General features: G+C 39.5%; 1 protein-coding gene across 6 annotated transcripts in view; it reads right to left on the bottom strand.

The window, feature by feature from the left end:
- plxnb2b (plexin b2b) overlaps positions 1-17,357 on the bottom strand; it is a 127,497-nt gene that overhangs the window by 15,770 nt on the left and 94,370 nt on the right. For all 6 annotated transcript variants that reach the window (XM_069528163.1, XM_069528165.1, XM_020079062.2 and 3 more), the window contains 10 exons: positions 16,965-17,113; positions 13,560-13,671; positions 12,263-12,399; positions 11,640-11,822; positions 9,790-9,883; positions 6,912-7,109; positions 4,691-4,870; positions 2,455-2,591; positions 830-930; positions 329-558 (listed from right to left, as the gene is read on the bottom strand). In XM_069528163.1, coding sequence (XP_069384264.1) covers positions 329-558; positions 830-930; positions 2,455-2,591; positions 4,691-4,870; positions 6,912-7,109; positions 9,790-9,883; positions 11,640-11,822; positions 12,263-12,399; positions 13,560-13,671; positions 16,965-17,113 — 1,521 coding nt within the window. The remainder of the gene's footprint in view (positions 1-328; positions 559-829; positions 931-2,454; positions 2,592-4,690; positions 4,871-6,911; positions 7,110-9,789; positions 9,884-11,639; positions 11,823-12,262; positions 12,400-13,559; positions 13,672-16,964; positions 17,114-17,357) is intronic.

Consider the following 17,357-nt stretch of genomic DNA (forward strand, 5'->3'; position numbering starts at 1 on the left):
CTTAATTTCTGTGGAAATGGAGAGTCCATCAAACACATGATACTTCTCTCAAAATGTACAATACAAACATCATCTGAAAACAATTGTCAATATAAAAATGATTCATTCACTAGTAGCTGAGTAGATCAGTGCAAAGCAATGAAATTACTCTGACATCATCAAGCCCTGCTGCTGATGTGACTAAAAAGAAAACAAGGGACATTTTGATATGCTTTTTAAGTATCTTGCATCGGTCAACAACACAGTTGTAAAATATGTTTCTGTAGATATTATCAGAGCCCATGATCACCATTTAGTAATAAACAACTACCGTGTGAAGTATAATTACATTAATGAGGAAGGTCTTGGAGTTCAGAAGGTTGGAAAACTGGTTGAGTGCCTGGGTCACTATGGCCCTTCGAGCCTGTGGGATGTCGAGCTTCCCTGTGATCATCACATCATTGGCACCATCTTTGGAAGGCAGGAAGAAGACGCGGTCTGTGTAGGTCTTATAGTCCAGGAAGGGTATTCGTCCCTCGCTCAGGTCGTTGGTGTGGTCCTCCATCTCGATCATTAAGTCTACGAGACAGAAACAAAAAGGTAGAACCCGGCCGTTCGTCATTTTTGTCTGTCTGGAACGTAATTTCAGCTATGGAAGAATAGCGGTTATTGCAAAACTACTTGTCATAGTGATAATAACATGACGTGGAGAATTTATTTTATTCACTGCAGTGCAATGCAATGCATCAGAGAAATGTAATCAGAGCTATGATGCACTTCATTACTTTATAGCTTCTCAGAGACATGGATCCTTTAAGGAGCTTTTATGATCCTGTCGAGCTTCTTTTACCTGTGAATTCCTTCTTGCAGCGGTCACGTACGCTCTCCTCCAGATTCTCGAGCTGGTGTTTTACCTTCTCGTACTCCCTCTCTGCCTGCTGACTCTTTCTCCTGAACACACAAACACAACACAGTCATTAAAGCAAAAGTTGGACATACTTTAACTCCCTGTGTAACTCCATAGAAAAGGAGGTAATTTTTACTTTTGATCAAAGACTAAGAAGCACTTGAGTTTGGGGAGGATAATTGTAAGTTAATAATTGCTTGATAACACGATGAGAGTTTTTCTCTTGGGTTTCAAAAAAATGATGACTACCACAGCTATTATTCTTCTACTGTGGGTGTACTCTTTCTGATGTAGGGGTTTTATAAATATTTAGCTAAAAATCTGCAGGTTTAACAAACGTATGATTATCTGTAAAAAAACATATGTGCATGTGTTAGTGGAGGTGTAAAGAAAACGAATGAGTAAAGTTTGTAATTTAAGACATTTAAATTCATCTCAGAAGAGAAAAACAACAGAAGAATGTAATAGATTATATGTGTATGTAAGTGGGGTGGAATTCAACATTTCAGTTTTTAATCTTAGGATATTAAAAGTATTTTCCCCTTCCTTTACCTTTTCTTGATTATTAACCCCTTATCAATCACCACATTGATAAAATAAAATGAGTGAACTATTCCCTCACTTAGAGTTTTCTGAACTGAGAACCTTAATGTAACACAACGTAACAAAGGATTTATTTATTAAAATGTATAAACTGTAAGTTATAGCTTATAAATGACTGACAAATGTAACACAGCTAGCAGTGCTTTATTCATATATTATTTACCTATCAGTAAACATGCTGGATTACATAAACTAGTTGTGTAATTGCACAATGTTCTTTTTTAAATTACTTTACTGTGGGACTTTATTGCAGTTTCTTCTTCTTTTTAAGGTCCTGGATACACCAGGCCTTCTTCAACCTCTCTAAAACATTGATTTAACCACTTAGTACTTTCTGAGTTTTCCCAATTTTATTTATTTGCTTATGAACATTTTCTCAAACTGCTACAGAAAACATTGATCCATTAATTCTGTTGTTTTTTTCAGACAGTCTGTCCCTCTAAAATCCCAAATGAATCTACTGTACTTGGATTACTGCTAGGAGTTTTATAAAAGTTTATTAATTAAAGGTCAACCAGGGAGTTAGCTAGTGCCCCAAATCTACTGCAAGTAAAGTTCTCCTTATAAACTGTGATAGCCCAGTTTGTAGCAAAAAGGAGGAGTTGCCACTTCAGAGCAAAAATATTTTACTTTGCAATTCATTTTACACATTCAGGGGAAAAAACAATAAAGGAAGTCTTTTGGGGTCACTAGCTAAACAGGCTGAACACACAAACAAACAGCATGAAATAATGCAATATTTGTTAGTTCAATCTTGAGGAATATTCTGTTAATTTGCTCAGCAACACACAAACAAACATGTGTAAAATAGTAACAGTTAAGTCCTAAAGAGCACTAATAGAGATTTTAGAGTTCAGAGTTTATTACAAAGTTCCACCACTCATAATCTGCAATTACAGGACGTTAGCTTTCTTTATTTTTATTCCAGTTAATGTGTTATGTTAAGCTAAAATATTTGAACTCACCTGTAGCAGTAGAGAGAGATGGCGATGATCAACAGCATGGGCACGATGACGGCAGGGATGATGATGTAGAGCGACGATTCATTCTTATTCTCATACTGCACCAAGCCAACCACCCACTCTCCCTTCCCAAACTTGATCTGCGGATAAACACAGAGAGGGAATGTTATTATCTGCACGCGCTCTCCCCACTGTTTTAGCCGCAGATTTATTCAGGAAGGTGTCGATGGTAAAGACTCAACAGAACAGCGTTCAGAGAGGAAGCTGGGGACAGAAGAGAATCTACATAATTGCCCACAGTTCTGCTAAAACAGCTGTGGGACCTTCAGGGTTTTATAGAAGTGCTGTGGCGACGCTCAAGTCAGTCGCCCATATTAACAGAACAAATGCATAAATGTATTGAGTGTGACACTTTATAATCAAGCTTTTTCCATGCAGCTATAGGTTGTGCTATTGATAGTGCCGCAGTGTCACTTCTTTATACAGAGCACAGACTTAAAACAATAGCTCACTTAGAGGAAGTGAGACGGGGTTACAGTATTCATCACAGTCGGCTCGGCTGTAATTAAATGTAATTATAAGGGCCTGTAGCTACATGGAAATTGTTCAACCAGTGAAAAAATGGGGTCTCAACTAGTACGGAGGACACGCCGAGAGAAATAAAGATTCATGATGCATGCATGAGCTCATCTGCAAGTCTGTGCATGTCTTTTGTGGTGGAGGGTAACTCACTCGAGTATTTTATTTCAGGTACTTATACTTTATTTGAGTGTTTTCTTTTCATGACATTTATATTTTTACTGCACTTCACTACTAGTTACTTTACAAATGTCATTTTTGGCACACAAGACAAAGAACTTTTAAATTATGATACTCACAGGACCCTGTTTCCCCATAAGAACACTCTCTGAATGCAGAACTACTTGTGTTTCCTAAGAAGTCTCTAAAGCTGTTTTCAGACATGAACTCTGGAAAATAGATTTTTTTTCTGGACCTTATTTTGTCTTAAACATGAAGAACGCAGTATAAGATTGTTCAGGTCAGACACATTCACAACAACAGGAACGTTTCCGGAACATTCAGACGAGGGGGTGGTGTCTGGTGTCATGCAGGACATAACGTATACATTTCCCTGTGAGTTTGTGTTTTTTGTTGACAGCACATCAACCAAGTGATTGTCCAATCAGACAGCTTCTGTGTGTGATTCCTCTTTTTCATCCTGAGATATTTCTTTTCTTTTAGTTTTTTTTGCATGTGTCATGTATTAGATATGTCATCACCACAACCATTTGCTCTTCGTGAATTTTCGGGACATTTTCTTGCAGCATTCTCACATGGGCTCACCCAGACATTTTATGAGGGTGCTTGCAGGAAAAGTTCTGTACAATTCCGGGAGCAACTGACTCAGAGATGGATGTTCTCATTTATAGTCCCTCTGGAAAATTTCAGTAAAAGGTCCAGAGTTCAGTTCTTGTCTGAAAGCAGCTTAAGAGTGGAATGTGAGGTAGAGCCTTAATCTCGGTTTGGGCTCAGGTAGGGCAACAGCTGCTCCATGTTTACGAGCAGGCTTCAAACGTTCCTCTTCGATAAAGGTTATAGTTAGTGCTGGCCCAGGCTTGTCTTTACCCATCCCCTAGTTATGCTGCTTCGCATGATGCAGCAACCTCCTTTCTTTATCTGTATGTATTCATATTACAATTACTATGTATGTGGAACTTGCATTATGGCATGGCCCCCTTTGCCCAGTTCTTTTCAAGCTTCTCCCTTTCATAAAGATGTTTCTTTTCTTTTGCTTTTGTGAGAATGTTCAGTCTATGTTAATAATATAAAAATACCTGCTCTATATGAAAATGTACCCTGATATAGGTATAGATGAAGTCATTTTGATACTTACCTAGTTAACAATTGTATTTTAAGGTTTGGATAATTGGCTGGACAAAACAAACCTGGTGATGTAGAAATGATCGTACATCACATCGTGAAACGAACAATCAATCGGAAATTGGTTTAATCATCTGCAACAGGAAAAAGCTGCTCACACACTGATGCATGTGTAAAATACTGATACTTAGATACGACTAAAACTTTAAGAACCCTTTCCTGACACATTTACATACTTTTACTGAAATAACAATATCAGGGCAGGACTTTCAAATACAAGTGTAGTTATTATGAGTTATTATGAAGTGTGTTGTACTGAAGAAAAGGATCTGAATTCTGTGTCTGTGTCTTGACTGACCGCTAGATCCAGCAGCTCGGGTCGGGTGTCTCTGCGGTGGCGTCTGGAGCGAGCTCTGGGCTTGGTGGAGGGCGGGTCCAAGAACAGCTTATCGTCCTGAAGCGTGTTGACCAGACAGGAAACATCTCCAACAAACGCCTGAGCCTCTTTGGCTGTCATAGCTTTGGAGAATCCACGACCCTGAGAGTAGTGGTTGAAAACAATATGGAGGGAAATTAATTACTGCCTTTATAAACCATCAAGAAGCTGCATCATATGTTGAGTATTAAAAAACATTATTGTTAACGTTTTCATTTGTAATGGGTGGAAAGTTTACAACAGCGCTTCCACAATGAGCGCCAAAACTAATTAGAAAGATTAAGATTATAGTCATTGTAAGCACATAAGTAATTTATTTCTTAAATCACTTTAGGCACAGCTCCAGTCAATCCCACGGCTCTGGCACGGCAGCGTACACTTTGAGATTCTACAGCTCACTTCTGTATCTACAGACATGCGTTCAATTATTCTAATGCAGTCTGCAATATAAGAAAGGTGAAAATATCCTGAGTAAACCAGCAGAAGAGTAATTGGAAAAAGCCTCAGAGCCTTTTTAGCAGATGCCTTTCCAGTCTAATTTACCTGAAGTGTGTTTACTGAAATACACTTGGAAAGAAAATACTGTGGAGCCCTGAAGCTGACGTAAAGCAGGCAATCAGGAGGAATCTGAGCCATTCTGATTAATTGGTTATTGGTTCAGATTCTCACTGGTGATGATTTGCTGCTTGTCATTGTCGTATGTGACAATAAAGGGAATATATTTTGGATTTTTCATCTCGGAAAGTATGAAAGACATTTCTCACTATTTTCGGAAATCATATACAACCAAATTGACAAAATGAAAAAAATCCACAACTTTAGCGAGCTCCAGTAAGAAAGAGATGGGGTTTTTCTGAGCATCAAATCAGCCGGTAGAATACATAAAATGGGCTCTTCTGTTTATTTTTTTCTTGCCAAATGGCTTGTTCTATTTTTGTACTCAACATTACTTGCCTTAACATATAGTTAAGAACTGAAGCCCATTAGAGACACATAACATGCAAAACCTGCTCAACCTCATATCTAATTATTAGCAAGACAAGACTTTAGTAACAATACAGTTATGTATTTTAATTTATATTTAAATATATAGAGTAGCTGCTCAAACTGTTTGTATAATGACACTGTACTTTCTTGCTAAACCTCAATACCAATTGCATGTTTTAATCCAAAATAGTTTATAGTTTATTATTTGATTCAACATTTTTCGAGTTCTAAGAAAATGAGAGAATAGTCTGCGAAAAAATTCTAATTATAAAAAAAAGGAAATAAAAAACACAAAAAAGTCTCCATATCCTATCAGAAGGAATCTGACGGATTTTGAAAATCAATTAATTGGTTTCAGATTCAGCTTCTCACTTTTCTGTTTCACTGTCAAAACTGACAACAGCATTTGTCTCTACTTTCTGATATTTAATAGATGTAATTGACATATGAAAAATATAACCTGCAATACAAAATGCAGGAAATCAAATCAGCTGATAAAATAATTAAAACTTTAATAATAATGTTTATTTCAATTGCCAATTATTTTTTCGCCAATTGCCAATTCACACTTTTTGACTAATGACACATTGAGAACAATGTTTACTGGTTAAAAGTCATCACAGGTTGCAAGTGTTCGACCCAAAATAGAGGATTATTTACTTTTGGATTGAACAGTTCTCGGAGTCCTACAGAGACGAGACAATATTTCAGGAAAGTTCAAATGTGATAATAAATAGTTAAAATTAAAAAAAGAAAAAGAAAAATTTGCCTCATCTCTTTAACGACCTTGTGACCGGACTATTTAACAGAAATGGGTCTTTACATTAAGAGCAATTTTCTCATCTGTTTAAAAGAGTTAAAACTAAGAAATGTTTGCTATTTGCGACTTCCAATTTACATTTGTCTCAGTTCATTTGATCACACCACTGAGCTGAAAGTATAAATGTGCTGCGTGTTAGATAGTTTATTAACACAACAAAACTCAACCATAGCAGCTAAAGAGTGAAAATGTGTCAGAGTAACTGCAGCTCAGCATCTTCTCCCTTATTATCCTCAAGTCAGATAATAAAACCATTTGTCTTAATTCCTTCTCACTAATGAGGCTGTTTCCTCAGAAACACAGTGCTGTCTCATAGGCTGCACGGCCTGCACTCACCGTGACGATGATGATGCTGGCCTCGGTGATGACCTTCTTCGTCAGTTCATTGAAGGAGGGGTCGGGGTGGTAGTCAAAGGGCTTCAGCTCCTTCACCAAGTTGTCCAGTTTAATGGAGGTTTTAAAGTGCTGGTTCAGGGAGGCGTTCACCGTCGGAGACTGAAACTGGATGACTGTGTCGTTCTTTTCACGGGCGTTCTGAAAGTGTCGAAGGGAGAGTTAAGTGACTCAAAAATACACAGCGACATGGAGGAGGCGTGGGGGGGGGGCTGGTTCAGTAAAATGGGGAAGGTAAAATTACGTGTCACTTTTGAGTCTTTCTATTAAAATCCTAATCTCCCGTCATAGAATAGAAGCCTCTGATAAATCTTTGTGCACGTTGAGTCATTCCTCCTCTGGCTTTGTTTGTTTGTGTTTGAGCAACTGGACCGATGGTGATATTTCTGTCACTCTCTGATTGTTTCCACATGGGGCTGACAACACTGTGTGTGACAGCTAAACCCCGCAGCCCTACACAAAAACAATTGGGCTTTTCAAGAGGACACGGCGAAAAGCGCGGGCTGTATGTATGTAAGATATATGAAGTTGTATGTGTTGAATGTCTTTTCGTTAAACCACATAGAGGTTTATGATCTGCAGACTATCTGTAAATCCAACTGAGTTTGCCTGTAAAGTTCTAGGTTCTCAGCAAGTAGCAGTATTAAAAGAATATCTGTTTGGTTAACGATAGCGTCTCGAGTGAATCGATAACAAGTGGACAGCTCTAAGTGCGTCTGTTCACACCTGGCATTAGAGCGTGTCTCCACAAGCGTCTCCAGTGAGCACTCAAGTTTGGATCTATCTGTCCAGCTCTATATGCAAATACACATGCTCATCATTTCTGTGTGCAGTTACTTAATGATGAGAGAGAGAGAGAGAGAGACTTGGTGAATCAATGCTCTACTATGAAAAAATAATTTATCCACAGTAATTAACAGCAGAAAAGTACATTATAATAAAATTGTTCAGGTCATTATAAAACTGTAACATCAGCTGAGTAGAGGGCCCTTCAATGTGATGTCGCTTATATGCCCTGTTACCTCTAATCCTCTTTTCTCTAAACATGTCATGTTAAACTACAGTAGTTGTTTCAATTGGTTCAGTTAGCTACACAACAACATCTGGCAGAACATTTGGCAAAAACCTTTTGCTATGCTGTTAAAAAATGTTTTTCTCTAAATCACCATCCCTGCTTTGAGCCTTTAACTTGACCTACAATCTCATCATGTTACTACCACAAGCCAGCAGCCATAATGACTCCAGATTGGGTGTCCTTCAGTGGATGGTCTTAAACCAAGAGAAGCTTAATGAAGTTGACCAGCCTTTGAGATAACACATTACATGTGCTGTTAGTTTGCAGCTGTCAGAAGTCTTTTCAAATCTCTCCTGTCCCTGGGCAGCAAGGACTTGGCCGGGAGTAAAGTGGTAAAGACCGGCACGGTCGCATAATCTTCTGCAACCTTAATGCCGGCATTAAATTTAGCTCTTTAAATGAAATGAGCAAAATTGCAGCTGCTTAACACCGCGCAGTTCACTGGAGGGCAAGTGCCAGCAAGCTGCTGTGTGCCACTCCTTCAAGTTCCCTGGCAGAGTCTGCTCGACTTAATTAAGCTGGCTGAGGAACTTAGTTCGATTTTGTGGGAGGGTGAAACAGTGGTGCTGCTATCTGCAATTCTACAGGTTTTAAGGATTTATGGTCTAAGAAGTGAAGTGGTGCAAGTAAAGATGAAGAAATACAGGTTTTTGAAATCCCACTGATCAGTGGAAGCAAAGAGAAGAGGAGATACGTATGTGCGTGCGTGCAGTCTCAAACATCAAATGTTCACAGAGTTTGAATGAATCACGACTGTAGACGTGGGATGAGACGTGTAGAGATTGATGGACAGTGTTGCTGCTGCGATGGGGAGAGCAGAGTCCTCAGTTCTCAGAGATAAAGAATCACAGGGAAGAGACTGTTAGGACAGAAAACTTTCGGAGCAATGAAAATATCACATGATGCTGATTTCAGATATGCACTGAACTCCATAGTTCTTCTGTATTTTCTCTGGAGGAGGTGCATGTGTGAACATAAATGTCCGAGTGAGATGCTCCGCAGTCTCTGCGGACTTTCTCCGCTTGGGCCTCCAGAAGAATCCAGGGGATCCCCCACTGGATTCTCAGCGAGCAAGTGAGGGTGGTTGATGGAGCTTCTAACGCGCAACATATGCAAAAATGAAATGTCTGCGTGTTGTCAAGTAAATCATGTGATCTCTGCAGCAGGGGTAATATGTCACTTCCTGTCTCTGTCTGCTGCACCCGGCTGCTCCACTTCTCGTCTGAATAATGCAGAGGATTTGTTGCTGTTGTAAACGCATCTGTGCAGAGAACCTTAGGGGGAGGCAGTAGCGCAGTCCATAGCGACTTGGGTTAGGAACCGGAGGGTGACGGAAGTTTGAGAGGTGCTAATTCACCTCCTGGGCACTGCCGAGGTGCCCTTGAGCAAGGCACCGAACCCCCCAATTGCTCCCCGGGTGCCTTCATGGCTGCCCACTGTTCCGTGTGTGGTCACTGTGTGGATTGTGTTCCGTGTGTTCCGTGTGTGCTCCGTTCACACGGATGGGTTAAATACAGAGGTCAAATTTCCCCATGTTTGCATGTTGCATGCTGTGTGTGGGACCAAAAATAGGAATCTTAATCTTAATCTTAATTAACGTTCCGCTGTGTTGAATGCATGTTGAGTGCATGTGTAAAAGGCAAACTCTCAGTAAACTCTATGGCCAATTCCCCGGATTTTCCCGCAAGTCATGACAGAATGAATGAATGAATAAATGAATGAATGAATAAATAAATAAATAGAAACCTCAAAAGCTGTTGAGTTGTCTCCATTGACCATCAGCACAGCAGTCTGAATCAGGTCAAAACCGGAGCCGGTCACCACAATGTTCCTGCCTCCACTGAAACACACAAACATACATAAACAAACAAACAAAACAAAACATGCATGAGCTCAGATATATTGTACCACACTAAGATGAGATCATGGAAAGAGTTATAAGAAGACGGAAACATTTCTTAAATTGCATCTGGGATAGTTTCACCAGGAATGAAAAAAAAATTAGTTCAGGCCATTTCAATTTTACCCACACAGCATTTCTAGACTTCACGACACTGGTGCAGCAGCTCAGTTAGCTAATTCACCAATGGAATGTATTGTAAATCATCTCCTGTGAGTGTGATGCCACTCAGCCAATCACATATGTGATTTCCAATGAGCATTCTGACCCTGGTCACAGGGGAGAGACAAGGATGTTGGATGTTGTTAAGATCTGTTGAAATTGTTAAAACAATTTAAACTCTATTTACACTTTACATCACTTTATTAGCTTTCTATAATTAAGCACTTTTTAAAGCTTTCTGTTATGTATTTTGTTTTTTACTTTGCATGAGAAAAGAGCATTCATTTTTTTATTAGAGCACTTATTTATAATCGCTTTCGAAAAATATTGTCAAAATATTATCGCATTATACTTTCTTTGATATGACAGCCAGTTACTGACTAAACACATACGTTGATACATCCAATATTTCAAAACAATTTCTAGTTAGCAGTTTGTATCCTCTTTACCCAAACATGAGTGTGAGAAATATTCTGCACACACAGCAAATCTTGGAGGGTTTGTGGCATTTACAACCTTTTACCAAGGTTTCCGGCCAGAGAGAAGCTTGGAGGGCAGAGGACAAGGCAGGTGGCTTTCATAGTGTTCAGTTTTCCATATAGACTACTTTCTGTTCAACCTTGTCATCAGTGCCAACTGAGCATCTTTTTGGGGGGGTTACTACTTGAAAAACAAAACGTACAGCATCAAGCATTCAAAGGGAAATTTGTTTATTCATCAACCTTGGACTTAGTGTCCTATTTTGTCCATTATGACGCTCAGTCAAAATAACACTTTCCTCATTCTGCTGTGAATAATTAGGAAACACGGACTTCTATATAAACGATAGTAATACGCAGACAGAGCTTCATACAGCTTTCTTTACATTTCCAAGTCTATTAACAGCATACAGGTGATGTGGTAACGAACAAATACTATCGTTTGGTTTTTTCGTCTTTTAAATAAAGTAATAACACAACTCTGTGGCTGTAGTTTATCACAGCAGTCCTTCAGTTAAGTGTTAATTTTAATTAACACTCAAGGTGACAATGCTAATTGATGTTAACCAGGTGTAATGCTCACCCCAAACACCATCTAGCACTGAAAGTCATTCATTTGACAGCAATAAGTATTGGGTAAAGAGACATTTTAAGCAATTATAGGTCATCGTCAGGTGGACGTGAATATGTATCACAGATTTTGTAGCAAAACATCAATAGATTTTTTTCACTCAAAACAAAAACATTTTTTCACATTATGATGACGCTAGAGGATCACCAAAGTCAGTGGGTTTATCCTCTCGGGACTATGAACCCATTAATACAATTTCATGGTAATTGTGATGGTCCAATGTTCTCTAAAGCCATATAGGATGTATTAAAGCATCCTTTAAAGCATAAAAGCATCCTTTCACTGAACTTTCAATCCAGTCCAATATAGCTTCAGGTAATTAAAATGTAAATGTAAATCCCTAGGATCATACTAAAAGGAACCAATGAATATCAAAAACACTTTGATTAGAGGTAGAATATGCAGGCTGCTCCATGAAACTGACCAGACAAAGCTTCCTTTGGGGTGATGGTCCACCACGATGGGATTTTCCAAGAACTGGAAGGCATTTGGAATGGATGCCATGGTACTCTTTCCATACTTCACTACGACGGGGAGAAGGTCGGAGGGCACCTTATCTGCTCGATATTCTCCTGTCCTGCACGTGATCTCTGCTCCGAAATGCTCCCTGCCAAGACAAGGACATACCTCAGCACTGGCTGGCTCGAAGAGTGGGGGCCACACAAGGTCACCGTGCAGTGGAAGCCAACATGGCAGCAGCCTGACAGCTTGTTAAATCCTGGCTTTGCTGCTTCTCTAGCTCGTTATTTTTCTGTTACCTCTGCCTAAAATGTCACTGTGGGCTGGTTTTGACAGAACACTCATGGTCACAACAGCAAAGGCAAATGGTAAAGTTAAAAAAAATCCTGCTTATGCACCAAAAGTTAAGGTCAATTCCATTTTCAGGAATGTGAAAAAAAAATCAATTTATGGGCTTCAAAGTGTGCAAACTGTAGAACTTCAATAGCATACAATGTCTGAATAACAAGTAGCACTTATCAACTTAAGACACTGAATTGAAACAGAATTGGTCTTTGCGTGACAATTATTGAGAAAAGGAATCCTTACACAGAGCATTCCACCCCTCCAATGGTAACCTGGATATCATCCTTACTGCCAGTGTCCAGGAAGCGGCCAGTAATCGTAATGAGGGTGCCGCCCGCTTTAGGACCTCTGGTCGGCGCCACCGCCTCTGGAATCGGGTCCTGGTGAGAGGGAGGGTGTCACAAGATACAGCACGGACACATACTCATCTTTTCTCTTCAAGGATTTACTACCCAAACAAGCTCACACACACAGGCAAACACAGATACAGTACAATGTCATTAAGCACACACACATTTCATCTCAATGTCCTTGATCCGCCCCCTTCTATCAGAAATGTTTACTCGCACACACACACATTTGTACTTCTATCTTAGTGAGGACAGTCACTGACATAAAGCATGTTCAAACAGACCATCTATTGCATTGGCCCCTTACCCTAACCTTAACCATCCCAAATACATGCCTAACCCTAACCCTTAAACCAAGTCTTAACCCTCAAACAGCCCATTGAAAAAGTGAGGACCGGACACATGTCTTCACTCTGTAGGGTCTATGCTTCAAATGGTCCTCACAATGATATAAGTACAGGAACACACACACACATTACTATGTTTTTTACTTCCTACCTACAGAGAAGCCCTTATCAGTAAATAGCATAGCATGTCATTTTCCATGTTCAAACAGACCATCTATTGCATTGGTAAATTAAGCATAAACATGCAGTCACATTTCAATGGTAATGTATTGTAAGATGAACCAGATTGTGCAGGCATTCCTCTTTAACCAGACTCTGTGCAGAAGTCCCTCTTTTCTCTCTAATACTTTAACAGACTGCAGCGGTGCTATTTAACTGGCTTTTCATATCTGTGGCTCCGCTAAAGCTTCCCCACAGGGGAGTGCTCTGCCTAACTGTTTACTCAGCAAATTGAGGCAGATGTGGTGCTTGTATAAGTGTGTGTGTGTGTGTGTGTTTGCATGTGCACATGGCTTTCTATGTTTTGTGGACAAATTTCCATCACTGTAAGGACATTTCAATTGGTCCCCAAACTGTCAAAGGATTTTTTTGGGGGGGTTAAGACTTAGGCTTGAATCAAGTTTATGTTAGAGTTGAGCATTCATCTGTGATTGCTGAGGCTAGGGGCTAGCTAACGTATTATGTCCTCACAACAAATGTAAGATTAGTGTGTGTTTAAGAGTGTGTACAAACCAATTTTGGGTAAATTTTAGCTGGTCTCCACATCCTGTGAAGAGATGGATACACTGTGTCTGTGTATGTGCATGTGTGTGTGTGTGTGAGAGAGAGAGACAGACTATTTACCCTGTAGGTGAAGTACATGGAGGACGTTCCTCTCTTCCCCCCCTTCACCTCCACCTCCACCTGGCCCCAGTGTTCGCTCATGTGGTCAACAGGGCCAATCTCACACACCACGCTGGACAGGTCAACAGGAAAACAGGGAAGATAAGAAAACCTTTAAGACCATGGCTGCAAATAACAAACCACCGACAAGGGGGTTGTGTTTTCATCCTTGTCTGTTTGTTTGTCCATAGGATTCTGGAAAAAAGTATTGAACTGATTTGTACCAGACTTGGTGGAGTGATGGGGCACTGGCTCGAAAAGAACCCACACAATTTTGGTGTGATTCTGTTTTTTGTATCACTTTCCTTAACATTTCTGGATTTTGGGGGGATTGGGGTTATTTCTCAGGATATAACATACGGCTCTTTATAAGATTCTTGGCAGTGTAACGAAATGTACTGAGTGCTAATTGCAGTTTTCATTACCAATTTATCAACTGATTATTTGTCTTGATTTATCATTTGTCTTTGTCTGAAACATTTACAAGATATTCAAGGAACTGTTACATAAGACAAAGTCATGTCTTCAACATTCAGATTTTAGAAGCTGCATCAAGGAGATTGTTTTATACTTTTCTTTCAAATGAAAATGTGTTCCCTATCAATATTCAACATCCTCCGGTTTGTCAAAGCTCGAGATTTGATCAACGTCTCTGAACCTGAAAAGATAATGCAAATCAAAACTCTCATCTTTGTTAGTCTGATTCGCAGCCTTGAAACAGAACAAATAGCCTCTTGTCAGGTTTGTCCACATGTATCCATTTGGGTTAGTTACTTCTAGGGGAAGATGTGAAGTGCTGATGTGTATTCTAATATCTTTAATAAGTTAAATAGCATTTTTATTTAATTTAAAATACAATACTCAAAAGGCTTCAGTTCAAAAAATGTGTGAACTGGTTAAAGCTGATGTTTCAGTAATGATATTGACTCTGGCAGCTGAATCTGAATTCTAATGCCAGGTTGACCGACTGACTCTCGGAGCTCAAAAGCTGAACCCTCTGGGAATTTCCCCACATCGCAGCATCTGTTACTGGAAATCCTGTGATAAACCGTACACGTCTCGGTCGGCTGTAGTCCTGAGGGGACAATGTGCAGCTGAGGTCGATTTAGAATGGCGGCCCTCATTTAGGCAAATAGGTGGGCAACAATTAACACGTGAAACTGTAATGTGAAGGAATTATATCTGAGGTAATAGTGATATAATGAGAATTTAAAAAACAAGCAAAGTAAGTTCCATAATCAGAGGCAGATCTAGAAGTTTTCATAAATCAGGGACCATAAAGGGTCCAATTATATGTCCAACATCCATGCACATTTCCTGATTCAGTAAGGTGCACATTTAAGTCATTCATTGTTTACTGTTAGCTCTACAGCTTTAAGCAAAAACAACTAAAAACCAGCTCATCACTGAATTTATCTACAGACCAATCAGATTTCAGCTGGGGCCAGTGCCCTCTTGACCCCGCCCCTGGATCCGCCCCTGTACAACGTGCAGGCAGCACGAGTTAAAAAAAAGTGCAGGATACAAGTCGACACATGGGCTCCAAATGTGGGTGATTTACGGGAGAAAAACATTCCAGCTGGTCTTATAAATCCTGGTTTGTGCCTCGTCGTGCAGATGGCAGAGCAAGAATTCTCCATAAATGCAGATCCATCCTGCTAGGTGTCAACAGGTCTAGCTGGAGGCTGTGCCTGACGATGTGGAACTCTTGTATGGATCATTTGTATGAAATGAACACTTATTTCTAACACCACTTGAGTGAATTTGCCAGAGTATTCCAGTTTTTGCCAATCCTCAGCACATTAAAGCTTCTTTGAGATGAGGTGGAACAGGGTGTCTGCAGCGGGAAAATACCTCCAAAAAAAAAATCTGTGTCAAATCCATGTGGCATGTATTCAGTGCTTCGGTGAACACATATCTGAAAGAAGTCAGGTTGCTGTGAAGCCAAAGAGAAGGTCCTGTCCATCAGCAGTCACATATAACTCACTAAGTGGTCAGAGAATCTATTTAAAAACCACCTTTCAAGGCTGGAAATGTCAATCCTCTGCAGTAAAAAGCAATAAGGTCCATTTAGTCAGGAAGGGAACTTAAATACCCTTATCCTTGTACTCGAGTTTGATTTTATAATTTTTGTGTCAAAAGTCAATATTGCACTTTTGACATTACATGTATCTGTCAGCTGCAGTTATTAGTTACTTTTAAGACTTAGGTTTGTGTGATTTGCTTGTGTTTTCATCCCTGTCTGTTTGTTTGTCGCTTGTGATGTTTGTTTGTTTGATTCCATAAAAACAACAGATTTCCACAATAAAAATTTCCAAAAGGTTAGAAGGATGTGATATGGGCTAAAAGAGAATACATTCATTTTAGGTGTGGTTCCATAAAATAAGGAGCAGACTCAATTTTGTTTACATCGCAAGATCAGGTGTTTCCTTGATTTATCTGAAAATTATGAATGGATTTGAGAGAAAAAATCCGGCATGTTAAATTTGTGTGGTGCAAATCTAGATAAAAATGTGTACAGAGAATTTAAATGTGATTTAATAAGGGAACTGTTGTGCCTTGATGGAGGTATGCACTGTACTGAGGGACATTCTAGTTTTATGTAAGCCTCAAGGATATCTGTGGAGTCACTGATAGTCAGGCTGGTCCAGTCCCCAGTAGCTGTCACCATAAGCAACAATGGATAAAGCCTCCAAGACAGAAAACTGGTAATACTGGTAATCCCTTCAGGTGATACAGTCTATGCCTTAGGATGGACATATGTATAACTAAATAATAGAGTATATACAATGTGACTTAGGAGAACTTAAAATGTGTGGGATTTTATAACCATCAGAATTTTTTTCTAACACAGTGGTAACTTGCTCATCTGTATCCTCCGCGATCAGACTTCAATTCAATTCTTCTGTGGAAGACATCAAGGGCTTCTGAAACTTCCTCAATTTAGCCTTTACACTTCTAAAATCATTTCGTTTAAATAACAGACTGAGGCCAAGAGAGGAACAAAAAACTGTTGTTGCTGTGGAACTCATATTTTCCCTTTCGATATTAATATATTTTGCTCTGCACTTTTTCTTGAATAGAATTTTGATTAAAGGACGCTCTAACTTTCCTCCACAGTTGTCCCCTTTTAAATCGAGTCATTCTGTTTCTGTATCAACCTGCATCTGGAGACTTTCAGATCAATACACTGGTATAATGAGCCAATTAAATCATGCCACCCAATATATCCATTACCTTGAGAAAAACCAAAGCACTCTTTAGCCGACTGCATATCACAACTAACAATAAAGATACTTAGCCTTGAAAAGACATTGCACAGATATATTTACATAAATACTTTACATCAAGGTTTATGATTATTACCTCGTGGAGACAGAGTACTTCTCCTCCTGATGGACGCAGGGCTCTCGGACCACAGTGATGCTTTTAATGTCTTCCCTGTGGATGCCAAGGTTGGTGCCACGGATGGTGATGTTGATGCCTCCCAGTAGGGGTCCAAAACGAGGGATGATCTTGGTGGGGAGATACAGAGTGTGGAGGTGAGGTGGGTGTTCATAGCAAAACGCGATTTGATTTGATTTGAACGTCTGATTCCGATTTGTAAAAGAAGATTCCACAAAATATATATCAATATATACACACACACATACACACACATATATATATATTATTATATAAAATGGAAGCAGACCTGTACAGATGGACGATTGCCACAGATGGACAATTTTTGACCGACTTGGTCATCAAGACACCAAA

The sequence above is a fragment of the Paralichthys olivaceus genome, chromosome 7 (genome assembly GCF_024713975.1).
Source record: "Paralichthys olivaceus isolate ysfri-2021 chromosome 7, ASM2471397v2, whole genome shotgun sequence".
NCBI classification, from domain to species: Eukaryota; Metazoa; Chordata; class Actinopteri; order Pleuronectiformes; family Paralichthyidae; genus Paralichthys; species Paralichthys olivaceus.